The 27,797-nt window shown below is 37.6% G+C and overlaps 1 protein-coding gene across 1 annotated transcript in view; it reads left to right on the top strand.

The window, feature by feature from the left end:
* ctnnd2a (catenin (cadherin-associated protein), delta 2a) overlaps window positions 1-27,797 on the top strand; it is a 236,376-nt gene that overhangs the window by 11,917 nt on the left and 196,662 nt on the right. The window contains exon 2 of the mRNA XM_087789092.1: window positions 4,866-4,996. Within this exon, the coding sequence (XP_087645218.1) occupies window positions 4,866-4,996 (131 nt within the window). The remainder of the gene's footprint in view (window positions 1-4,865; window positions 4,997-27,797) is intronic.

The following is a 27,797-nucleotide window of genomic DNA, read 5'->3' on the forward strand; positions in this document are numbered from 1 at the left end:
AGAAGGAAAAGTGTTTTTCAGAGAATATACAGCAATAAAAGAATCAACGATCATAAGCGTAGTGCTGTTCTAGGAAACATGTCATGCTTAAGAAATGTGTCGAACATTGTTGTAAGAAGGAAAACCATCAGAACAGTGGACAGCAATGAAGAATGACTTGGATTTGGTGTGAAGATTGTTTGTAAGCTGAACATTAACCAAAGTGTTCATGCTAATGGCCTGAAATTTTACTTTGAGTTATTTAAATTGTTGCTTCAACTTGGATATGTTTTTTATCTTAAGTTGAAAAAAAATAGTTATTTTAGGCTTTTCAAATATCTCCTGGATATTTATCCATATTTTTTTTCAGTTTGTTGTCTCGTAATTTCTTCGTCAGTTCCTCAGGATGCGATGGTGCGTTTAGGGTCACTGGGAAATCGACTTTACCAATGCATTTGCTGATGCAAAGAGGTTAGAGCCGACGCATTGTGAATTCACCAGCAAAGAAAATCCGATGCACCTTGAATCTACCGATGCAGCACATGCTTGTATCGATGCAACGACACGAATCTGTCAATCTCCACATCCCTATGTATGTTTTATATACTTGAATTGCTAAATAAATAATTTATAGAAATATACAGCATTTATTATAAACTTTGCTGGCTTTGCAGTAAGACAGGTGGTGAGGCACCGCCTCATCATGATCTGCTGACTCATCCTCGTGAGTCATCCGTTATATTTTCTATTGATCAGCTGCATACATGTACGCCTGAAAACGGCTCGGCCTGTGTTGTCATCTCATCTTGAAGTGCCTTTGTCTCTGTCACCGTCTCAGTGATGGATCTGGGTACATCGTGTCCTGAGGCCTGTGAAGAGACATAATCCCCGTGCTGGACCTCAATGTGCCCTACAGACTCTTCCCTGGGTGATGTCTTGACAGGATGACAAAGGTCCTCACCTCATATTTTATGAGACATCATCCGTCTCAGGAATTTATTTTATACCCGATACCTTTGGACCTTTTATATTATGGCTATAACTTCAGAAAAAACCTACCAGTATTGGCTTTTTCTAGTGCAGTGTTGGATATTATGTGGCACTTTGACATGTTTGTTTGTGTAAACTGTATATATATACTGTAATTTTCAAGTGTATTTATTTTAAAACAAACTACAGATTTCATTATTCTTAATCTTAAATACAGGTTCTATCAACCTCTTCTTTCATCTTTTAAATCTATACATCTTTCATGAATGTAAAATATATTTTTTTTAACTCTGCAGGCACATATTAGTCTTAAGTACAATTAATTAGTTATACCTTAAGAAACATGGTTTAGAGTTCAAGATATAGGCTAAAATTTTATTATAAGTCATCCTTATTGCTCTCATGAATAGTCAAACTCACACATGTTTGCCAAATCAATAATCTGAATGTTGAGTTAATCTATTAGAAGCAAAACAAATGTTTTAAGGAAAATATTAAGGTTCAAATTCATTTCTTTAAGATGTAGATGTCTAGAGCTGAATCTAGACTAGCTAAGGGAGGAGCTGTTCTACCTGTTCTTTTTCTGCCTCAAATTCTGATTTGTTATTTTATTTTCAATGTTTTGGTGTGATGTCACTTGAAAATTTGGCAATTTTCAATCAATTGTGTTTTTTTTCTTTGGGGGGTGGGGGGGGGGATCTGTTCCATCAAACTATTGATCGAAAATACTGACAATGATCGCTTCACCTCCATCCACGTTCCCTAAACAGTACATTTTTTTTAAACCAACACGTGGAATATATCTTAATTCATTTTCCCGCCCTCAATTTTCATTCTAAACTTTGTGAAAGAATAAGTAACAGTTTATTTTCGCGTTTTAACAAGAAGGAGCTGTCTCGCCTGCAGTTAATACAAAACTCTGCAGCGAGAATTCTGACCCGCTCTAGTAGAAGAACTCACATTTCCCAGATCCTAAAAAATTCTGGTTCTTACTTTCAGATCTATTTATGGTCAGGCTCCTCCTTACATCAGTGATCTGATCCAGCCTTACACCCCAGCTCGGGCTCTGAGGTCAGTGGATCAGAATCTACTGATGGTTCCTGATCACGAATCCGGACCAGAGGAGAGAAATCCTTCCTGTTGCTCCTAAGCTTTGGAACGATCTTCCTCTCCCTCTGTGTTTGATGATCTACTGACTCCTTCAAGAAACATCTTAAGACATTCTTATTTGTTCAGGCTTTTCCTTGATTTTCTGGGACTTCTGTGTTTGTCTTATGTGTCTTCTTTTTTAATATATATTTTAACAGTGAATTGTTTTTGATTGTTAATTGTGTTTAATTGTGACCCTGGTCTAGAAAGGCGCTTTAGTTCAGTTCAGTTCAGTTTACAAATAATCATTACTTACTTACTTACTAACAATAATTTCCATTGCAAAAAAACAAGTTTACAAGTGACAAACTCATCTTATATTCAATGCCTTTACTTCAGCGACTAGTTTTTCTTCAGAAAAACCCACACACAAGTAGATTCATAGAAGGTTGCAGTAAAGTGTTGTGAATGACATGATTGAAACTGATTCTATGAAAGGGTTTGACCTTCAAGAAGGTCATAGTGCAAATTAATTAAAGATTTAGTAAATAAATGTTTTTTTGTTTTAAGAAGAAGGTAGACAAGGTCATTTTGTCGAAGTGCGTCATCTATTGGTGAAACTGACGGCCTTAAAAATCCTATTTTTTCGAGCAACATTTGACGAGTCTTCTTAAATGTTCTTGCCTCGGCGCGTGTTGGGAGTTCTTCTCTTATAAATAAAATCCAGGACGTTCTGGATACCTATGTTTTCCTGTTTATTTTACCCTTCGACGAGTGTGGTCCTCGCAGGGGTTCTTGTTGCTCAGGCAGGAAGCGCTGGTGACTCATCTTCACTCAGGAGGGGACACAGAAGTGGTGTTTGAAAATAACCATCTGCCCGCCGTCTTGCTCACATCTTTTATTTACAGTCGCCAACCTGCCTCCCCTGCTGTCCGCCGCACCTCCTGATGGACCAATTGAATGTTTCACTCGCTGGATATCTGGTTGATCCTAAATGACTTCTTCAGCTGCTGGCCTTCTGACTGCTAACAGCCAGCTAAGTCTCTTACAGTGACACGTTTGTCAATCGATGTTTCACCCTGAAGAAACTTGCCGCCTTCGTCTGAAAGTAATTAGATCTTCACTACACTAAGTGTGAAGCGGACCAAGGATTTCCATCCCTGCACGCTCGGAGGAAAGAGCTGAGACAAGCAGGAAATTGGAGAGACTTTGTGATCAAATCAGCTCAGTCGCTTCATTATTTTTTGTATTTTACTGGCATCGTGCTGCTTTATTGACAAAATCCAGTCTCTGCGGTCCCGTTTCTCTAAAACTCACTTTGCTATTTCCGGATTTGAGGCTTCATGCTACTGTTGGGTTGAGGGTGTAGATTTGTGAATAATCATTCTGCTTCTTCTTGAATAGAGCACACATGGGGTTTATGTAGAAGGAATTTGGATTTGAAAGTCGATTTAAAAGCTTTGTTAGAGGTCAGTTCATCTTGGATCAATAACATGGTTTCCTCCCTGAACGCAGGATTATTGAATAAAGATTAAAACTAATGTGTGTCTGGCAACACACCAATCTCTTTAAAAGGAAACATCCTACTGGTCATTATCAATACGTAACTTTTAATTTTTTAATGTCTAAAGAGAAAAGTTTTTTTTTGCCTTTTTAAAAAAATCTTTTGTTTTGTTGCTTTTTAAATTCTTTTTACTTTTCCCTTTTGCTTTGCTTTGAAACTTATGCGCACCGTCTACAGTAGGAATGTATACGACCATTTTGTATTTTTGCACTGATGGAAATCTCTGAATCCTCCCATCCCTGCTCTAAATAGTAATAACACATTGCATTTTTTAATTTATGTTGAAGAAAAAATAATAATTATTAAACCAACTAAGTAACTAAGTAAGTTGTCTTAACAAGAAGGATCTGTCTCGCCTGAAGTTAATACAAAACTGCAGCAAAATGTTGCTGTTCTAGTAGAAGAACTCGCATTTCTTCTTAAAATTCTCCTTACATCACTGATCTGATCCAGCCTTACACCCCAGCTCAGGCTCTGAGGTCTGTGGATCAGAATCCACTGATGGTTCCTGCACACGGTTCCGGACCAGAGGAGAGAAATCTTTTTATGTTGTTGCTCCTAAGCTTTGGAACGATCTTCCTCTCCCTCTGTGTTTGATGATCTTCTGACTCCTTCAAGAAACATCTTAAGACATTTTTATTTGTGCAGGCTTTTCCCTAATTTTCGGGGACTGCTGTGTTTGTCTTATGTGTCTTGACCTTTTAAAGTATATATTTTAAATGTGTATTGTTTTTGATTGTTCAAGCGCTTTGTGACCCTGGTCTAGAAACATACTTTACAAATAACCTTTACTTACAAACTTACTTACTTACTTACCATAGTTACTAAGAAGTTTTAACTTTCATAGTGGGTGGGAGTGTGTGTGCACCTTTGAGAAACTACAAGGATTGAAAATAGTTTTCCAACATTTTCCCTCTAAAAAAACAACTTGAGCCTCTATTTTATTGTCCAGTAATTCACCTTTACACAGGATGGAAAAATGATAGAGGCTGTGTTGGGTAGGGAAGACATAGACTTTTGTTTTTTTTACAATAATAAATATGTATAGCATTTAGAAAAAAATATAAAAATATATCCAAATAAAGTCCATAACCGTGTAAATTGCTTCAATTTGAATTGACTGCTTTCCAGATCTCCCATTTTGGCTGCTGTTTTGGGTTCAGAAAATGATCTCACATGATTCTGGTCTCGTTATTGACACAACGTTTTCTCACAGTAGTGTTTCTCTGTGTGTGTTTAACAGCCATGCCTGTGCCGGATCAGCCTGCAGAGCAGGAAAAGGGGGCCATGGTGCCACCCGGGATGGCGTCCTCCAATGGAGAACGATCTGAATCAGAGACCACCTCGTCCATCCTGGCCTCGGTCAAGGAACAGGTAGGAACTGTCATCGATGAAAATAACCCGGGTTCTGAGAAGCTTGTGTGTGCGAATCATCGGTTGTCATGGTGTCATTGGTCAGGGGTGTAATTATGGGATATAGTAAAGTGAACCTTGTTAAACGCGGCCCATGAATAATTGAGCCATTTTCTGTTGTTTCAAACCCGTAAATAGAGATTTATTTGTTTCTCTTTCTCGGTTTGAGATTTTTTAAAATACTTTGTTTCATTCCTTGTCTCCCGTTTGGTCTGGTTATTACCAGACGTGTTGTATGGGTTTCACCCAATACTGGCGTCAAAACCAGTACTTTAGAAAACATTTTTTCAAAACAAATTACAATAAATCACTGTCATATATTACATTTTATCTGTTGAATGTTTCTAAAGAAATCACCTAAAATAAGGCAAGTATTAAAATATAACAGAATAAAAAAAGGACTAAAGAACCCTAAAATATACTAACTTAGTAAAATTTTAAAGACAACATCACATGAAGCCTTTTGAAAATATGTTTTTTAACCCTTTTGTTAGGTCAGGGTCAAGGTGACTCGAAGGCCAGAGAGCAAATGTGTTTGTGGTATCCCTTGAGTTATCTCAGAGTCTAGGTCACCCAAAGGCCTGAAAACAAATGAGTTTGTAGTATCCCTTGTGTTATCTCAGGGTCAAATGGACGTATCCCACATTTGTAAATGTTTTTCATGGGTCATGGTTTAATGTTCTTAAAAGCTATTCAAGCAATTGACACAGTTTTCTTGAAAAATTTCCAGAGCGTCAGCTGTGCTTCCCTCCAGTTACATGTTTCATAATAATGTGACGCACCACTAACCATGCAGAGATTCAAGCATCTTTTTTGGGGGGGCTTTTTCCAAGCGTTGCATCAATTTGTAACCACTCTCAAGAGAACTCCAGAGGCTCTTTTCGGCATCAGTGTTGAACTTAAAATCTTTCTTTTCCTTTTACCTAAGAACTGGTAAATGCTGGACTCAAACCGACTTCTGCGTCAGTTTATTTATCATTTAATTTTTTCATATTCAACATAAATAGAGTGAGAGTAATCTGAGTTTTATAACAGTTTAATTCTGAGGATTCAGGCTGAAGGCAGGATCTCTTACTGACACTAACCCACTGTTTTCTCTCGTACCTTTTTTCTAACCTTTGAGTTAGAACTTTGACAGGATATTTTAAGGCTGGACGCGGCAGTTCCAAGCGTTTTGTGCTTTTCACAACGTCCGCCAGCTTTTCTTGTGAGGGAAGTCTGGGCAGAAAATTGGGTTTTCTGCCGTGATTGACTGGCTGTGTCTCCTTTGTGTCCTTCAACATTTGTGTCTTTCACTGTGCCAGTGTGTGAACTGATCATTTAGCTTCTGGGCACACATGCCGCGCTCTGTTTTCTTTCCATCAAGCTCTTTGTGTACGTTGTCTGAACAAACTGTTCAGTTGTTACAGTGTATGTGCATCTGTGCTTCCTGTTTCCTGCACATGTTGCCGCGTAACCTCTGCGACTGCTCTGCTATTTCACCAGCTCAGCACTGTGCCAGTTTTATAAGCGGTTTAGTGTAACAGATATTCCCTCTGATGTTCACTTTCACGGCAGAAATTCATCTTAAACAAAGTCTAAAGTCATATGAAGGGATGAAGGAAGAGAGTTCAAGCAGGTTCACAGTTGAAATGTAAATGATGGAATTAAAAAGATTGTCAAACATGTTAAAGAGGGCAACTTGATGAACTAGAAAAATAGAATAAACTGGTTAAATTAAAGAGAATTTTAATGAAAGTAAAATAATGTAACATTTATTATTTTCAAAAATAACAATAAAAAGAAGGAAACATCAATATTAAATTAAAAAGAGTCTAATGGTGTTAAATTTCTAATATTGTGAATATGAGCTAAATGTGTTTTTAATTAATATAAATTAATAATTCATGTACCGTCTAAAATTAAATCTATTTTCGAATTATGTTGTTTTTGGTTAAAATGTATTTACAGTTTCATAATCAACATTTGATCCAGATAATACATTTTCATGGACATAAGGGACAATCTGAATTAATAATTATTTCATAATTAAAGATAGATTTTCTATTCAAATTTTTAATTTCAGCTCAAGTTTCAAATTATCTTTGGGTATAAACTTGACATTTTTAAACAACAAAATCATAAGTTAAATTTCAAACCCATTGTCATTTTGTACAGATTTTCTATTATTATTATTATTATTATTATTATTATTATTATTATATCAATATTATTAACTATTAAAATGATGGCTGTTTTTTTCCAGCCTTTAATAAAGGAAAAATTGCTTTGGGAAAAAAATTGATCTCTGTTAAAAAATAGATTTTCCATTAAAACTTTTAGCTTTAACAATATTCTTTTTAATATACGTTTGACATTTTTACACAACTTGACATGGAGAGCATTGAAAATCAAATTGAAAATAATTATAACATTGTTAAAAAATAAATGTGTATTATAATATTACTTGAAATTTTAGCAGCAGGTTTCTTTAAATATAAATTAGACATTATTACACAACAAAATATTGTTGAATTCTGACTGCATCGGGAGCAAATGTCAGACTTGTTACAAAGACACATGATGAACTTGGTTGTGCTGAACGCACACAACAGCTCTCAGTGTGGTCTGAAGTGAGCTGGACATGTCAATTAGGTGTGACACGAGTTCGGCCTTCTCAGTGTGCGACACTCGCAGGGTTGAGACGTAACTAGAGACTCGGACTGACAGTTCTGTTTCTGTATAATTTGTGGTTTTTGTCTGCCAGTGGTGCCGGAATGTTCCACTTCACAATCAATGTGAGTCGGCCAGCGCTCCCACAGAACTGTCAACGGCGTCATACGAGACATGTTTCTCTGCAGCTGTCGCGCTTTAGGCTGAAACCAGAGAGACGGGAACGTAGAGAATCACACGTCGGGAATCAAGGAAAATCGTGCGGTACGTGAAAGAAGATGAAGGACATTTGTCGGCTCATGAAGATGTCACAGCTTCTGATGAGCAGCTGATTGGTTCATTTGGCGGTCACATGACGGAATGAAAGTCTTGAAGGGAGCGAGACAAGAGAGAGAAAGCTCCAGTGGCAGCGATCCAACTCCCAAACCTCGGGGCTGCACCACACCGTCTCTGCCAGCCACTGTTTGAAGGTCAATGAGGAAACTACAATCACAGCAACACTGTTTGTACACACACAGATCCATGATCCTTCTAGAACTTCACTGCGGGGTTAAACACAAAAGCACAAAAAACAGTTTGTTAAACATGTCCTTTACTTAATTTAGTGCTGGGATGAGGAAGAACAGGCTTTTGTCACGACGTTCCATTGTCAAAGTCTTGACCTCTGAGAGAAAATCAATATATATTCTCAGTATTGACCGTGTTTACTGTGCTGACCAGTAGTTTGAATTAACAGTCACAGCACAAAACATTATAGAGGTAGTTCAAGTACCTGGATGATAGTTGTACTTGGACGATAGTTCATGGGATGACAGTTCAATTCTAAAACGATGATAGTTCATGGGACGGTAGTTCATGGGATGATAGTTCAATTCTAAAACGATGATAGTTCATGGGACGGTAGTTCATGGGATGATAGTTCATGGGACAATAGTTCATGGGACGGTAGTTCATGGGATGATAGTTCATTGGATTCGACGATAGTTCATGGGATGATATTTCATGGGATGATTTGTATTGGATTCAATGATAGTTCATGGGATGATAGTTCATTGGATTCGACGATAGTTCATTGGATGATATTTCATGGGATGATTTGTATTGGATTCAATGATAGTTCATGGGATGATAGTTCATGGGATGATAGTTCATTGGATTCAACGATAGTTCATTGGATTCGACGATAGTTCATGGGATGATAGTTCATGGGATGATAGTTTATTGGACGATAGTTTTATTGGACGATAGTTTTATTGGACGATAGTTTTATTGGACAGTAGTTTTATTGGACGATAGTTTTATTGGACGATAGTTTTATTGGACGATAGTTTTATTGGACAGTAGTTTTAGTGGACGATAGTTTTAATGGACCGTAGTTTTATTGGACGGTAGTTCATGGGACTATAGTTCATGGGACAATAGTTCATGTGACGTTAGTTCATTGGACGATACTTCATTGGGCGGTAGTTCATTGAGAGTTTATATGTTCATTATATGAAATGTTGATAGTTGATAAAATCAAATGCTAAATTTCAGTGGTACTACAAAAATGGCCATAATCTGTGATGTCTTTGTAAATTTTGGTTCACTCAAGTCAAATGGTAGTATATTAAAGCAATAACGATAACAATAACAAACAAACAATAGCAAACAATATGTCAAATTTTAACATTTCCATCAGGAAAATCAGGAACGTTTGACATTGCAGTTACAATTTCCAGGCACTAGGGGAAGCAGAAACGCTGTTTTATAACACTACGGATAGGGCCTTTATTTATATTCCATCAAAATACAATAATATGCATTTTAATACAAATTAAATGTAAATATGATTATATTCCTCCATTTCTTGAAGGTCTGTAGATTTAAAAAAAAAAAGGTATATTGTTGAAAATTAGGTTGAATAATCGTTTTAGAATTGAAAAATGAATAATTCATGAACATTATTAGTATTATTATTAAAAGAGAATCGTGCCAACATCACGGCTGTAGGTCTGACTCCATGTAACAAAGTGTTCTCAATTCACAGCGTGAGAGTTCTTCTTGTACTGACAGTTTTCAAGGATCATCTCGCAGCAGTTCTACGAAGCAGCATCTTGAGAAACTTGAGAAACAAGTGGAAAGTAGGTCAAATACCCAGAGTCTGTCGAGGTGTTTTCCCATGATGCTCAGTTCCTGCCGAGACTAAATATTAATACGGTCGTTCGTCATGTGTCTGCCATCCTTCGCCTTGAGTGATACTTCTTGGAACGGCGCAGAAACCTCTAGAACTCGCAGGAACAACCGCATTGTCAGACGCAAAGTGTAATGAGGCGTGAAATCAATATGTACAATCCTACCTCACCCGGGGCATGCTGGGTAATGGAGTGTCAGGAGTGCTTTGAAGCTGTTTTAATCACTGGGATCTTGGGATATCTACTGGTAAACAGGCTGGATAATGCCAGCGCAACATCTCTATCGTCATCTTCTTACCACTCGGTTGAACATCCATGTGCCTGTCGGAAGGAATATCACAAGGTCGCTTATCAAATCCTGTCGGCATCGTCGACGGAGGGTTAAACAATGTTACTATTAAATTATGTTCTTGTCGTATTATGGGAAAACAACGGCTCTTCTTTATAGAAGATATGATGTCTATGTGATGAAGGCAATCCATGAAGAATATTGAACCTCTTAATACTACAGTTTTTATCTGCGTTTCTACAATTCGAGAGAGATTCTGAATATCATAAATATATAACTTAGACTTTTTGGTTTGTACGAAAATGTCTTTATTGTATTTAAATAAAAAGAAAAGCGTATACTTGCGTTTCGAAAAATGCCTTTTGTTTACAATAATTATACTTGTTTAAATAGCCAACTTTATTTGACTTGCATAGACTGTCTTTGTTTTTTTTTTTTTGTTTGTTTTTTAGATATTATGATTTAATTATGCTATAACTTATCATTTAGAAGTGGCTGTAGAAGTCTTTTGCTGACATTTCTACAATGGGGTTTTCACTGAATTTCTTGTAAAGTTGTGGAATCATGACAATACTGTACTGGTATTTCCCATTAATATTAGTAATAGATAAAGGTTTTATGGTATTAAAAGGCAAATATGCATGTGGTCTCAGGAGGTTAAATCAGCAGGATTTTAAAGACATTTCTCTGTGGTATGATTATTTTGTGTCTACCTCAAATATATAGTCATGATATTTTCTGCAAAAGTAGTTTCATAATCAGTTTAAACATTGCCGTAATTCTCATTCTTAAATCCCTAATCTATTGGATTTTAAATAGTGTTTTTGGCGCCCTCTAGTGTTCAATTTTGCTGCTTTAACAACATTGTTATGTATGCATGTTATGTATGTTATTTAAAATCCTCAAGTGGTCAGTTATTTCACTCTTGATTGTCATATATGAAAATGAACTGCGTGAAATAAGTGACCCCGGTTAGCTTGGCCAGGTCATGACCCTGATGCTGATCATCATCCAACAATCACTCAACGATTCTGGTCACTGGTTGCGGATTTAACCGCAATCTTCTTCACTGTACTTTTATTCCCACTGATGTATTCAGTCTCCGTGGGATTTTACCAAATATGAACTTTTTTTCTCAACTTTCTCACCCACTTCCTCTTCAAATACAGGCTCTGCGCTAATGATTCGGTTTTATTTATATTCCTAAAACAAGCATCGTTCTTTTTTTAGACGCTCAGTCTTTTCAACTTTTGTCTGTGTAGTAGATTTCATAGATTGACTCGTTCTTTATACCAGCTGCCATTTAATCTGGTCCCGTAGACCGACTGACACGATTAGAAAACATGAGACAGCCCCGTGTGGTTAAGCTTTATCCCTATTTGAGAGGAAATGGGCCTTTCATTCTCCCTGAGTCCCGATCGATCTGAAAATGAGAAAATAGAAAGATTACTCCGTGATGGAAGGAGCGATTAAAGGGCTGGGGAGGCGAAGACAGCTGGAAATTCCAAAAGAGTGGAGGTTTTTTTCCCCACCTTTTTTTTCATCTGGTGGAGTATTAGAGTGTTTTGTCAACAGCGGGGTTATTACACAGTTGTTGGTAAGCTAGTGGCTGAAGAATGATATAGTTATATTACAGGTGAAATGTCTTTTATCTTCACTGCTTCAACCGTTTCTTTAGCTCGTGATGGGATTGAAAAGTCAGATTGATGAATGAGCCTCATTTTAAAGAATGATAGTTTTGATAATTTCGATTTAAATGCTGAAGCGTTTTTCCGTTCAAAGAAAAAAAGGGGTAACTTATTCACACCTAATTTGCCTGCATTTCTTAAAATGATGTATGAAATCTAACTTTCAAAAATAGTGTATATAGAAGAAAAAGTTTGGAGAAGGAGGTCAGACGTGGAGAGAAAGTCCAACGTTGAAGGAATATATCAAGTTTTCTGGGTATAAGAAAGAAGAGGAAGATAAATCAAGGAGGGTAATGGATGGAGGATAAAGAGAAAAAGAAAGAGGTCGGGTGTGTCTAAGGAAAGACGCACGAATTATTGTGTGGAAGCCGAGTTGCTATGACAACCCCTGATGATAAATGTTGAATGAAGAAAATAGAAGAAGAATCAGTTTTCATCTAATCTTGATCTGGTTGACGGTGGTTGGTAACACGAGCACACAGACATTTTACCTTCACATTTCAATAAAGATGAGATCTCTACTTTCTTTCTCTGGTTCATTAAAGGGGAATGTAGGATTTAAAAATAATATTTTCAGTATCAGAAGGGTGTGTCTTAAATGTCATGGATTCTCTGATGACAAATCTTTTGTCAACAATTTTCTATTTTGTACGAAACAAGTTGTGGATGTGTCACTTTCTTTCATTGTATGAAGGTGAATTTAAGTGGAATTAATTCTGTTTGTTTCAGAAAATATGATGGACAAACCACACTGATATTTTCAGAAGCGTCAAAGGGTGTTAAAGAGAAAATCACATGTGATTAATAATTATTTGGGGAACTTACATCTTGTATATTGTGACTAATGAAATTACTAACTTACTTACCTTTAATAGCCTAATAGTAATGAGACTTAATTACTAACTATTTACAGTAAATAAAGAAGTAATTAAATATTAACTTTAGTAAAAACTAACTTTACCCATTATTAGGAGTTGGTACCATGCGAGAAATAATTCAGTGTTTATAAATCTTTTAAAGCATAAAACGGAAAAATATACTTGTCTCAAAATAGGTATTTGTGATTGAACCTCTGTTGCTTCTCTCACCAAGCAGGGTTTCTGTTTAGAAATGTATCTCTTTCACATTTTTTCCTGATGACTTTTTTTTATTTTTTATTCTCGACAACACAGCAGGCTTCTCTCAATATAACTCGTAACAACCAACTCCTTCTACAGCTCATGTCTCCTTCACTCCTCAGTATTCTATAGTACAATCCCTGCAAATGTGTCCACCACAAATTACACGACAAACAAACATCTAGGCTTTAAAATCACAGTCAAATAAAGACTTTCCAGAACTAATTACATCCCTGCATTTCAGAAACTGCCTTTTGTACCTGTGATGTGAAGGACCTCTTGCCTTCGACTAATGCGATTAAAAAGGTCTAAATGTAATATTAGAGTGTTTTAATCGGCCATGGTTGATATAAATAATTAGTTATGTCCAGAGGGCTTGTTTTCACATCTTTCTCTTCCCTTTACTGCCATGGAAATCGATAAAAGTCGCAAATCAAATTCGTCAGTGAAGAGAAGGCAGAACTAAAGCGGCATCAGAATCATCCTCGGATGCTCTGTTGGACGACCTACAGAGAAATTGTTCTGAGAATTTCTGTCTGATTTGGAGGCCGGGACAAACATTTTCAAATGACGCATGAATATGGATTTATGAAATACTTAAAAAAAAAAATCAATGGATTGTCCCTCGTCTTTATATAAGAGCTCAGGGTAGAATGAACAAATTCTAATGAAAATATTTATGTTTTAAGTTTCTTTGGGGGGGCATTCATTCAAATAATTTTTTTTCAATATTGTCAGTTTAGACTTTTAGTAATATAAGTAAGTAAGTAATTTATATTTATAGAGTGCTTTAATGAGTCATAAATTTACTACTTATTTCACTACAATACTTTTCTAAGTAAAACCTTCTGCACATTTTCTATGGGTTTTTTATCTACGATATACTGTGACTGTTGTGAAATTAAAAGAATAATTCTCAATATCAGGATATATTTATATATAAATAATATTATTTATTTATTATTTATTATCCACAAGTACATTTTACATACATTATTGGTTAGGAATGTAGGTAGGGGTAGGGAGGTAGGTTGGTAGGTTAAGGGAGGAAGGTATTTAGGTAGATGGTAGGTAGGTAGGTAGGTAGGAATTTAGTTAGATAGTTAGGTAGGAAGGTTTTTAGGTAGATAGGTAGGTAGGGGGGAGGTAGGTAGGTAGGTAAGGATAGGGAGGTAGGTAGGTAGGTAGGAATTTAGTTAGATAGTTAGGTAGGAAGGTTTTTAGGTAGATAGGTAGGTAGGGGGGAGGTAGGTAGGTAGGTAAGGATAGGGAGGTAGGTAGGTAGGTATTTGGGTAGGTTCATGGAGGTAGGTACATAGGTAGGTCAGTCGGTCGGTCGTTAGATAAATAGACTTAATTAATCCCCCTGGAGATCTCCTTCGGGAAATTGCATTTCTTGTTCACAGGAGACGATAGTTTCATAGAAACAAGAACAAAGCGCAAATAAAAAGAACAAAGAGCAGGTGATGAAAAAGGGCGAATATAATTTATTTAATTTACTACAGCTATTTTTCTTAATTCAAGATTAATATGAAGGTGTATCAAACATTTTCCTACAAGGGTCCTTGACTTTAAAACAAAGGTAGACAACACAATTACTAGTACAAATATTATTAAAAATAAATGTATGATGAAAAAACAGACTTTTACACGATATATCGAGTCGGGAATTTATTTTCCCAAAAAAAAGGCATTAATTTCCAAAACTAAAACAATTTATTCAACACATAAAATGGGAAAGAGGAGGCAAAAGTAAGGAGCATAAAAAAGTATGATATGAAATGTCGTTTATTGCCATTGTGTTTAGCTGTCAGAAACATTTCCAGATGATCAGTTTTTTAGTTCCTCTCTCACTTCTCAAGGGCCACTTAAATACAGGCAAGGGGCCACAGTTTCCCAAGGTCAGCATTATGAGACTAAATACGTATTCTTGTATTTAAAAAATATTTATAATTCATGAAACAATCCGGTTTAATATTACATTTCTCATGTACTTTACTCAATACGTGCACAACGAACAGTTGTTTGTTCAATCTTTCATGTACAAAATTGTGAGTTTTTTTGTAAAGATGTGTAAAAACAACCCAATTAGTCTTCTTAGAAATTAAGTTTAAGTTTAAATTGATTTAACAAACTGGTTTTGAAAATGTAATGGCATCATTTTAATGAAGAACATGTGGAAGAAAACACACCTGCCTTTTGTTGGAACATTCTGTTTCATATGTGCCGCTCAAAGTGTGTTGCTCTTCCTCTCCAGTCAAATTAGCTGTGATATGTCATCGTAATGTGCGACGCAGCGCAGCAGGGAAGCTCAGCTGAGCGCCGTAGCCTTTTCCCCTCTTCTTTGGAAACGGATAAATTACGATCGCGCGTCTCTGCGGTTGTCTGGCCGCCAGGGTTGACATATACCCCATAGAGAGGCCGGGTGATGAAGAATGATTCTGTCATTGGGGTTGTCGTCAAAATAAGGCAGATCGCTCCGTCTTCTCCGCAAACTCTCTTTTTGCTTCCTCGGTCTTTCTTCTTCCTAATTTTCTTATTGCTCTATTGCCTCACATCAGTCTTTTCTTCACAGCTTTCTGTCAGGATGAAATAGATGAGTCTTGTGTTGGTGCAACATATGCAGCCTTCAACTCTCATACTGCCCAGAGTACTTTGCAGTATTCTTTGCTCTACTATTAACTATCCTAAATTAACTTTCTTGCTCTTTATGTTGTGTTGCTCGCAGGAATATGTGCAGCTGTTTATAAAAAAGATCAAAAGGAAAAACTGCCAGTCATACGTATGCAACGAGTTCTAAACTTTGTCTTGTATCAAACCGAACCGAGATGGAGATGTTTCATCGAACACTCAGAAGAGAGTCAGCTTGAAAGGGTCATATTTCAAGCTTTTGTTGTCGTTTTAGATCATTTTTAATGAAAAATATCACAGTTTTTTTTTCTGGGTTTCCGACGGAAGTCTTGGCTTGAATCTGATATGTTACGACTTGATATCTTGATACCTTTTCACTTTCTGTCCTAGTTTCCTCTCATTAAATCCCAGCCTTTTTCACACATCTTGACCTGAAGTGTTGGAAGAATTCCCCTTCGCACCCGCATTTTTGGACTCTGCTGTGAATATTTTAGTGGCTGTAGGGAGGGTAAAGGCTCATTTACTATTTTACTCCCATCACTTTGGGTTGGAAATGTCATTGTCAGTGGGATATGTCTGTGCAAGCAGTGGCTCAACCCAGGCTGGCCTAAATGTAAATGTCAGTGGAGATGTTCTAAAAATGTGCCTTCACGTCTCTCCGGTTTCATTTTTCCACCGCTCGTTTCCCTGCCCTCGTCTCGGCCGTCACTTTATCTTGAACTTTCTTTTCAAATCATTTTTTTACCCACTTCTCTTCTTCAACATCCCATCCTTCACTCATGCCATTTGCTCGTCTTCTTTGCCCTCGTTCTGAATCCCCCTGAACGCAAAACATTTCTTACTTGACCCTGTTATCTTCGCTTTTTTTTTTTCTTCATGTGGCATTTTTAGGTTTTGACATGAATTTCATCTCCCTATAGTTTGAGTGTGGAAATATTTTTAGATCGCGGTTCCAAGCTAGTATATAGAAGCCTAACCTCTAACCTAAGTAAGCAGCACAAATCTCTGCCGGTCAGTAAGAGATTTCTCCAAACACATGACCTTGAAACTCACCTCAGTTGACCTGCTGAAGAACTTGAAATCATACCTTACAGCCATTGTTTTCAACCTGTAGCATCGTTTTGCTCAACACTGAATTTGAACTCTCAACTTTTACGGTTGACGTGTTACTAAACTATTATTACATGTTGAGAACACTGATCAGATGAACAAGAAGTATGCTGTGATGGCAAACAATCATTCAAAATCTCCCCGGGGGAGTCGTCTTTTCTCCTGCACAGGATTTCTCTGATAACAAGCTTAAGCTTTTTATCTGCAGTCACTGTTGCAACTGTTCTAATAATGAAGAGCAGCCATACACTAGAGCTTCAGAATCACATTAATTTCAAATCAAACTCTCTGTATTTCTTCTATATCTCACATGTTCAATTAATGCATATTTTTTTTATTTATTGCACTCGTCTAATCTCAGATTTCACTTTTTCTAGTTACCTTTTTGTAAAATGTGTTTTTTTTTTGTGTTGGTCTTCTTGTGCTAGAGTCAGGAGCAAACAATGAAGTAGACATTGATCGTTCTGGTGAATTGTATATATATCTTTTGCACCTGATGTTCCACTTCTATTTCCTGATTCTTCAGACAACCCACATTTTTTGGACCGCAGACAGGTATAATCTATTATATTCAAGGTCAAACGTCCAGATAAAACATTGAAGAGAAAACGTATAATTTGTTTATAATGAATGTGTACTAGTTTGCAGGTTTGTATTCAGAGTCAACATGACTACAACTAGAATCTTGTTGTGTCAAGAATCATACGCCAATGTTACTTAATCCTCGTGTTATGTCAGGGTCAAGGTGACCCGGAGGCCCAAACACTAATTTGTTTGTCTCTGGATCATCGACCTCTACCACTGCACATGTATGTAATGTCTGGAAGTCGGGGAGGTTTTTCACCTTGACCCAGAGACAACACAAGAAAATACTTTTTTCAAAACAAACCACCATTTAGATTTTTTGTTTCCTGGCCTTTGGGTCACCTTGACCCTGAAATTACTCAAGGTCAAAGACTAGTCTCAAATAAAGCAGAATATAAATGACTATAAATGCACCAGTTCAAGTCTGTGGAAAACGATAACTAACTTTTTAAGGATACTTCTTTTTTTTGTATATTATTGTTCTGATTTGCCGAAAATTAAATTAAAAGCCTTTTGCTGATGTGGTCTTCTTGTTAGCCACTTGTCTCTTCAGTTCGCAACCAGGTGTAAAGCAGTGGTTTTTAAAATCAGCACCTTCAAATCCAGTCCTAAGTGGAGAATTTGAGAATTAAACAATTTCCCGAAGGAGACCTCCTGAGGGATCAATAGAGTTTTACCTTACCTTACCTTACCTTAGAAGTTAAAGTATCTCAGGTTATTGTTCACGAGTGAGGGAAGAATAGAGCATGAGATAATCAGGCGCATTGGTAAAAAAAAGTGAGCTAAGCCAAAAGGCAAAGTATCCCGGTTGATCAACGTCTCTACCTTTTTACTTTTGGTAATAAACGGTGGAAAGTGACCGATAAAATAAGATTGTGGTTACAAGAGGCTGAAATACGTTTTATTCAAGATTCAAAGTGTTTATTGTTTTGGGTACATGTACATGTGAGATCAAGTTCTCCGTATCATGAAACTCTTACTTTATTGCCCAAATAGAATGCATAGTATGAATATATATACATTTAAAATTGGAAAAGTAAAAACACAGCAACAAAACAGCTAAAAACAAAGTAATAGTACAATTTATGCAGAGTTAGTGCAAGTTTTCATTGGCATGAGGTAGATGGTGGATAAGCTGTTGAGAAGTCTGATGGCGGTTGGTAGAAAATAGTTTTTCAGTCTTGTTGTTTTGCACTTCGCACTCCTGTATCTTCGGCCTGAGGGCAGGAGTGTGAACATCCAGTGCTGGGGGTGGGTGGGATCCTTGAGAATGGAGGCAGCTCTACTGTGGACTCAGCGGTGGTATATACTCTGCAGAGAGGGCAGAGAAGTTCTGGTGATATTCTCAGCTGTCTTCATCACTCTCTGTTTGCGGTCCGCCACAGTAGTGCTGCCGTACCACATGGTGATGCAACTGGTCAAGATGCTTTCAACGATGTATCTGTAGGAGTTCCATAGGATCTTAGTTGACATGCCAAACTTTATTAGCCTCCTCAGGAAATACATTCGCTTTTGCGCCTTCTTGACCAGCTGTGTGGTATTAAGTGTCCAGGTAAGATCCTCAATGATGTGGACGCCCAGGTATTTAAAGCTGCTCACCTACTCCTTCCTCATGTCCACTATAATCTCCTTTGACTTGTCGGTGTTGAGGGTGAGGTTGTTGTCCTCACACCACGCCACCAGACTGACCACCTCCCTCCTGTTGACCGCCTCCTCCACGCCAGTGATACATCCTATCACTGCAGTGTCATCTGCAAATTTAAGGATGATGTAGTTGTAGTCGTAGTAGTAGTATTTGTTCATTCGGGCATGTCAGTTTAAATCGTCAGCATCACACTTCACCTTAGTTCAAATAATACAATACATATGTCCGAAGGGCAAGCGGGAGAAGCAAAAAGCTTATCTAGTCCCGCCTCCATTACCCTCAGAATTAAATCTTCCTAATTTTCTTTTAATTTTCAACAGCTAAATATTGTCCATAAATATCTTTGTACTGTCCATGAATAGCTTTATATTGACAATGAATAGATGAATATTGACAGTGAATAGATTTATATTGACAGTGAATAGATTTATATTGACAGTGAATAGATTTATATTGACAGTGAATAGATTTATATTGACAGTGAATAGATTTATATTGACAGTGAATAGATTTATATTGTCAATAAATAAGGCCACTTCTCCTCCACCTTTATTTCTCCACGTACAAGGTTATATCCATCCAGGAAAAAAAGCTGTGCCTTTTTCTCATTTAATCCATGTTCCTGACACCGCAATGATATTGAAGTGTCTTTTGAAGTGATGAAGGTATTCCTTGATATGGCTGAAGTTGTATAGACTCCTGCTTTAAAGTGAATTAGAGATAGTTTCCCATCCATCTCAATACTGGCGTTGAAAAGATCTTCCCTGCTTAAGCAGTGCAGTGCTTGTATTTTCTCTGGTTGAATCTCGGCACAACAGCTCGGGTACCTGACTCTCTCTTTCTGGGTAAGAGGAAACATACTTCAACATTGTGGAAATCCAGATCGATGCATCTGCCATTTAGGAACTCGGACACCTGCTTCGCCACAGATTTTATATCAGAGTTGTTGGGTCTCTGTGGCTGCAGCATAACTTGGAGGCCCGGATTTTTATTCCAGTCACAATTTCTTTGTTGATTTTTCTCTTGCTGGTCTAACTCCTCGACTCTGTTCCCCAAGTTTTTACAAGCAGATCTTTCTTTGCGTTGTCCTCCCGGAGCCGTTTGATTTCAGCCATTGCCTTTTGAAGAGGTTCTTTCAGTTCTCTCAGTTCGCTTTTCATTGCCTTCATCTCTTCTTTCATCGCCATCAGGGTTTGGTTCAATAAATCCCATTGTAACTTACTGTCGGAGCTCTCTTCTTGTCTTTGGTTGGTTTTGGATTGAACCATTTTTTCTCACCCGGTGCAATCACTCTAGTCTCAGATTAGCTGCAGCAAACAACTGAAGTTGTTGCCCCCGCGACCCGATTTCTAATAAAAATAAATAGAAAAATAAAGCATAAGAAGATGACAAAGCTTACTTCTTCAACTCTCATTATTCTATTTTACTGTAGTTTTTAAAGAACCTCAAACGGTCGGTTTTATAATCTCAAACTAAGTTGCGATATTAGGGTTACAAAGGCTAACACAACCTTCCCGACGTGGAGGATTTATTCACTCAACCTTTTGAAGCTCTCGATCAAGGTCCATTACAATCTGTAATCGGCATCTAAAAGGTGACCCCCACCTTCTCCGGTCACAGCTGCTCTTGGGCCTCCCAGATAGATGATGTGGCTTCGTCGTGGCTGCATTAAACATTCACAACTTGGACTGCAGATATCTCCAGGCAGAGCAACTGAGCTCACTATGTTCTTTGCAAAGTGACAAAAGGGCAGAATTTAAGACATGGAATGAACATGACTGCCTCAGCCAAGATGGGATGAAGAGAGAACAGCCTTTTTTATGTAGTGGTGCACCATGCACTACATAAAATCTGCCATAAGAAGCCAGAAATCAAATTAAATTGTCTGAAATTCACAAACAAGAAGTGCAAGGTTTAAATACAATTATTTCATATTAGGATAATTATAATATATGAAGAATGGTTTGCAATTATTAGTTCATTTTGTGTTTGTTATTTTAACAAGTTGTGGAACTGATCCAAAGAGACTCAGTCTTATCTAGGGTTTGTTTCGAATACCTCTTTATACTTTTAAATGTCTGGTTTTTTACTTGAGTGACAGGAAGATAAATCACCATAATTTAAGATCAATTATTGTTGCATCTATTCTACATGGATGAGCATAAATGACTGTTGACATTTGGTGACTGTCAATCACAGAGTCAAATTTCCAATTTCAAGAAAAAGCCAAACATAACTTGAATGTATTTATTCCGATAGACTTCACTCATTTTCTACTCACCCTCATGTCGACTAAGAGTTGGGATTATTTTCAGAGTAATCTGTTCATTTTGAGAGTTATAGACAAAAATGTTTGTTCCTTTTAATGTAGCAACCGGAGCTCAGGGGACGGAATTTCTCTAAAAACATCCGAATACCTCCATACTGCTCATTTGTTACATCCATCTTGTATTGAAGATTCTAACGAGAGGAACGGAAAAAAAAGTCTATATTTAACACTCGTCTGTGGCAGACGTTAAAAGACTTACAGCGTTATAAACCCAAAGTACTCAGAGTAAATATCGCGAGCGCTTCCAAAGCACATAGTCTACTGTGTACTCTGGAAGTGCTCGCTTACCCAGAGTTATTCCTTTCAGCATCGCTGATATTATTTAAATATATGCCCCAAACGAGCATTAAAATATAGACTTGTTTAATTATTTTTCTGGAACATTGTTTCTTGATGGACAGATGGGCAGTATTGAGGTATTTGGATGTTTTTACATGTATTTTTGGACCAAGATTAAGACGAAAACAACTGAGCTACATGCTACATTAAAATGAATAAAACATTTAGTCTATAACTCTAAAAAGGAACAAATTACTCTGAAAATAATCCCAACCCGTCGACATGAGGGTGAGTAGAAAATGAGTTTTAATTTTGGGTGAACTATCGCTTTAAAATCTCGAGACAAGCCGAGGATTGTCAGCGAGGGCTTGAGAACAGCACGGTAACACCTTGGCACAGTTTCGGCTTTTCTACTCCTCTCTTCCAGTCAACTCTCATCTTCTTTCTCACCTTTTCTCAGCTCGATGTCTTTCACAGTATTTGTCAACTCTTCTGTTGAGAGCTGTTGCATCCCCACGGAACAATTTTGCATCATTCGTCCCAAAAAACCATTTGGTAATGGAACTATAAATCCACTCGTTCATCCTACAGACATGACAGTGGAAAGATTTATTCACACATATATATATAAATATATATATATATATCGAATGCTATAAATTGTTCATGTTGTTGACAGCACCCCTAAAATCACGCTGTAGGTCTGCCGTGCAAAAAGAGATGGATGGTAGACCAAAAAAGCAAACCAATGGCAGCGTTACTCAGGAAGTAAGACAGATTGTCCGGACAGAGGTACATGCTGAATGTTTGCCCCGCGGGCCCGACTGGCCAAAGGTAAGTCAGCTGACAGCGCAGAGTGTCACTCCACATTCTGTCAACAAGCTAGCAGGCTATTTCTGGCAGAAGCTTCAGTCTTAGTAGCTCTGGATCGCATGTGTTTGTCGCTGGACTTTGTGCTCTGCATCCCCCCGTGATGCACTCGTCTCCCATAAGACCCCTCTGACATTTCTGCCTTCATATTCTGCACTGTGGGTTTGAAGATTCTTCTACGCGAGTTTGTGTTTCCGCCCACAGGAAATGATCTTGATGACAACTGGATGTGAGGGAGAAAATCTGTTGCATGTCAAACTCTCTTTTCACACCCCGATGAACACCCGCACACAATTATGAGAAATGCCTTTTCGGAACTCCATCTCTCTTCCCCTTCCTCTTGCTTCTTAATGGTTTTCACGAAACAATATGTTTTCCTGACATCAAGACGAAGACGAGATGTAATGATAAAGCTTTGTCATATTTTTATTTCAATTCACGGCAAGGCCAGTTGCTCTCATTTTGCATAATATGATTTGAAATAGCTTGTGAATTCTTTTTTTTAATTTTTTTTTATTCAATTTCCTCGCAAAATCATCACTCAATTATTTGGCAATTTGCATTAGACTGGTGGTTAAAAAAGTGTTCAAGTAAAGGCTGGGGAGCAAAAAGCTGTTTATTTAGTAAGAGAAAAAAAAAGTTTTCATTTCCCTTTTAATATTTTCCCATTAGTTTTACTCCATTTGCATAATAAGGGACTTGCTTGACTTGACTGGCAAGTGAGTGATTATGAGGCACAAGACTAAATGGCTCGTTCTCCACCTAAAGTCTGGCTCAACTGGGAAACTGCATTTCCAAGATGGCTACAACCCACAAGAACCTGTTCCATTAGCTCAAGGCGAACTTCACAGATTCATTTTTTAACCAGTACTTGTCATGAATGTAATTGAACTGAAGCAAAATAACATTTGTATGCAACAGTACACGCTAGCATATAGTGCAGGTCTAAAGTTCTGAATGTCTCTGGCCCCCCACTATACTTTAGGCCTGACATCAGGATGGAAAATGGCTTCTCGTCCAGAACAATAAACTCTCGTTACGTTTTTTTAGTCGCCTTTTTACTTGATTTTCTGGAACTCCTGTTGTGTTATCAGTTTTATCTTGCCCTTTAAAGTATATACTTTATTGAATATTGTTTTGATTGTTTAAGCGCTTTGTGACCCTGGTTTGGAAAAGCGCTATATAAATAAAATGTACTTACTTACTTACAAGCCTTCTAGGCGTCAGAACTTATAGAAGGCAAGAGTTTATATTTTTATCATGAAAGTCCTAATTTTAAAATGTAATTTTTATGCCTTATAGTGTCTTAACCCTTGTTTTGTCCATGGGTCAAGGTGACCCCGTGGCCCGAACCACCCTGGCTTCCATAAATACATATGTAGCGGTGGAGGTCATTCATCTTGACCCAGAGACGACACAAGGGATACCTCATACAAATTTGTTTTTAGGTCACCGGGTCACTTTGACCCAGAGACAACATAAGGGATACCATAAAACACATTTGTTTTTGGGCCACCGGGTCACGTTGACCCAGAGACAACACAAGTGATACCACAAACCCGTTTTCTTTCTGAGCGTCTGCAAGAGGAAAGTACTTTTTGAAAGTGTGTAGTTTTATATAACTACATGCAACAAGTCCCTGACTGTACAGCAATACTGCAGCCACCACAGCGTTTACTTTCTTTTGTCCGTTCACTCTCCCAGTATCTTTGCCTACAATTTACCAACACTTTTCTCCGCCATTGCTTGCACTCCAACCCTGTTGGTACTCCTGCTGAAAGCTAAAGTGTTTTCAATCACATCCTCCATTAGATTACAGGTTTCTGAAGGCTGCTGCTCTTTGCAATGAACGCCGGCGCGTAACATGAAATCAGTTAGTTAGAGTGAGACGAGTGGGGAAAGGTCAGAGGTAATCACATTTACTAATTCCTACTTACTCGTCTGGTCTTCACATTATCGTTCGGTTTATGGAAACCTATTTGAAGGATTATGATTAGGAAGATGGGAAACAGATGGCGACATCAGGCAGAATGCTAATGGTAGTCTTGGAAAAGGACGTGCGGATGAATTGCTTCTCAACAATCTTCTTTCATATGAAGGTCGTGCACTCGCTACTGCAGATGTCGACAATGATCTTAAAATGTAATTTCACTACTTGACTAAACGTGTCTGGAATCTACCGATGATCATCCACTGACACCTGCTGATGTTTCTTTCTGAATTCTCTTATAAATTTCTCTTTCCTTGTGTTATCTCAGGGTCAAGTTGACCCGAAAGCTTTCATCACTGCGTATGTATTTATGGAAGCCAAGGAGATCGTTCACCTTGACCCAGAGACAACACAAAGGGATACCTTAAACACATTTGTTTACGGGTCACTGTGAACCTGAAATAACACAAGGGATACATGTTCTACCTTTATGTACATTATAAGATTTATAAATTAATGTGATTGCACAGCACCAAAGAAAATCTAATAACATACTATCATTGTCAATTTTTCAACAGAATAAAAAAGATTTCTTCGCTGTTGAAGCATATTGCGTGAATCGTAACGCCTACATTTTTTAAAAAAGCCTACAGTTATTGTGTGCATGAGTTTTTTCCTAAACTGTTCATATTGGAAAATGTTTCAAAAGCTCAGTGGAAACACACTCACTCAACCCGGATGAAGAGCGACAGGATGATGTTACAACTGTTTATAGTGAAATATATTGTTTTTTTCCCAGTTTATATCTGAGATTTGTAGTTTTTCCTGCTGAATTTATTCGACTTTAACTCCTTCAGAGTAAACTTCAGGTACAAAACATAACTTTCGTCAGATCACATCTGACAAAACTGTGATTTCGAATTGAAGCTCTGTCATCGCAGCAGCTTGTTGAGGTGAGAGTACGTCTGGCTCACAGTGACATTTTAATAAAACCATCAGCGACTTGACTCGGGGAGCGTCTCCGTCACCTCCATATATCAGCTGGTTTCCCCTTTTGCAAAAGCAATAACCCGGCAAAGAGCACCAGAGTCAACCTTCCACGCCGAGTAAAACTGGTTTATCGTCGTGCATTTCTCATTGATATTGTTTCTGGAAGTGTGACAGAAGGTCAGTGACTCCCAGATCATGTTTGCTTGCTTTCATGCAGCGCTGTCACCTCAGAAAAGACGAAAGAAAAGGAGCTTGATTGAATCACGTCGGGCACCGACAAGTAAATCTTACCTGGTCAGATGCGTAAATATGTCATGTCGAGGCTCGCCCGGAGAAAAGCTTGTTTGAGTAGGAATAGTTTTCAAGAATCTTTGAATGTAGAGACGGACAAACTCAAGGCTGTAATATGTTGAAGGTTGGAGATAAAACCTCTTTTTAAGGTGAGGTCGGGAACCTGCGGCATTGTCAGATCTTCGTGAAGATTTCACCATAAAATAACAAGTACTTATTTAGTACAAGATCTTAAACAATGTTTCTGACACGATTATTGACTAACAGGGATTTATTTCGATGCCTAAACTCAAGGACGATCTAATTAATTTCTGTTTTTTTTGGTTGTTAAGGAGAAGCACACAAACTGCTCAACGCTTCAAGCTGGAATTAAACCTGCGACCTGCCTGTTAACCAAAAACAATTCAAATATTTAATCATCAAATATATTCCAGCCACTTAAAATACAAGAACATTTTGTTAACCCTCTCAAACAGCACATTTTTTTTAATTCATTAATTTGATTTTCAAAAGCCTATTGAAGTAACAGGAGATTTGCTAAATTAAATCAATCCATCTTTGCTCGTGAGCTGCTCTCACTGCCACACCGTGTATTCTGTGTAAACAACACACTTGAACCGTGTGCTTTAAATCTGCTTTTACAATGTTTATTGCCTCGTTTTAGTCAAGCTATTACATCTGCATGAATGAGGCATCCCAAATAAAAGCAAAGTGTTTAAGCCCTAAAAAAAATAATTAGAAGTAAACGGATATTTCTTATTGCCAGCGGCTGAAATTCAGGATTGTGTTGTTTGTGTCACATCTAAGTGAGACTGAGGTGAGCTTTAGCTTCACATGACAAACATTGAAGAATGAAAAAACATTCCCAGGTACATTTTTTTCAAGGTTTAAACCTTTTATTGTACTCATGAAGAATGTTTTCTAGTCGCACAAAATGATTATTTCAGGCAGTTTTGTGTCCAAGAACAGTTCAATTGTCGCTGAATTTATAATGGTTTTGTTCTGCCAGTAGTATTTTGGGGTGAATTTGTGTGTGTGTAAGAAGTGATCTTGATATATTTTAACTAGAAAAACTTTACTTTACTTGTTGACAATGTTTTTTTTTTTTTTTTTTCTAAAAGTGAAAGCCGACAAACTGTCTTAAATAGATGTTGGACTCTATTGAATCATCAGTTTGTGTCTGTTTGTACAAAACTCTCTTTTCATTTAAATATTTACATTAGAAAATAATCTTAAACCACGCCCACTGAAAACACTTTTATTTTCTGGAGATTTAATCTTGTTTACCACACCCACTCTGCTGTGATTGGCCATTCATCTATGTTTGTCACTGCGCATCATCAATCCCGGAAGTCTCCACCTCCAAGGGACTCGTTGTGTAAACAAAGCAGTCTTGATTACAGCTGGCTGGAGGAGGAGTGAAGCCATTTTTATGTCATTATGCTCTCGTAACCTCTCGTTTGCCCAGATTTCAGATGTAAAATAACTTCATTAAGTAATAAGTTAAAAACATGGTCATGATGAGGGACCTACTGCATTTTGGAGAGGAAGACTTCAACATTTGAAACATGTATGTGAGTCAGGAGAATTGGGTTTTTACATTAGTTGCCCTTTGAAAATTCTAAAATGGGAAAACAAGGAGTGATAAAAAGTAACGATGAGTAAGGAAAACTTTCATACTTTTTTCTGATTTTACAAAAACAGAAGTGTCTGCTGTTAGTTGGTGCTCTATATCTCTGGGGGAATCGCTCCACGGTTCCTACTTGCTCAAAGTGCTGACTGTGAAGGATGGTGTCAGATGACAAATCTAATGGACAAACAGCCTCTAAAGCAGTCATCCTTTATCATCTGTCCTTCACCCTCTCTTCACTCTCCGACAATCCATCCCTCCGTTCTCATCTTCTCTCTTCGTCGCCGGTCGTCTGAGGAGCCAAACATTTTCATAGTTTTGGCTCTTTTGAATGTTTTTGCTTCGCCTCGCGTCTTGGAAAACAAACTGACAATAGGCATCAAAAAAACGATGACAGTGACTCATCAACCCCCTAAGATTAGTGACGGAGCACTGCATCGTGGGTAACCTGCTCGCCGAACGACCTCCTCACTGGGTGACAGCAGCACAGACTCTGTTGTTATGTTTACATTCAGACCTGGAGCTGTGTCGTGATCAAGCATCTTCTCTCC

This window comes from Callionymus lyra, chromosome 4, assembly GCF_982586985.1.
Source record: "Callionymus lyra chromosome 4, fCalLyr1.hap1.1, whole genome shotgun sequence".
NCBI lineage: Eukaryota > Metazoa > Chordata > Actinopteri > Syngnathiformes > Callionymidae > Callionymus > Callionymus lyra.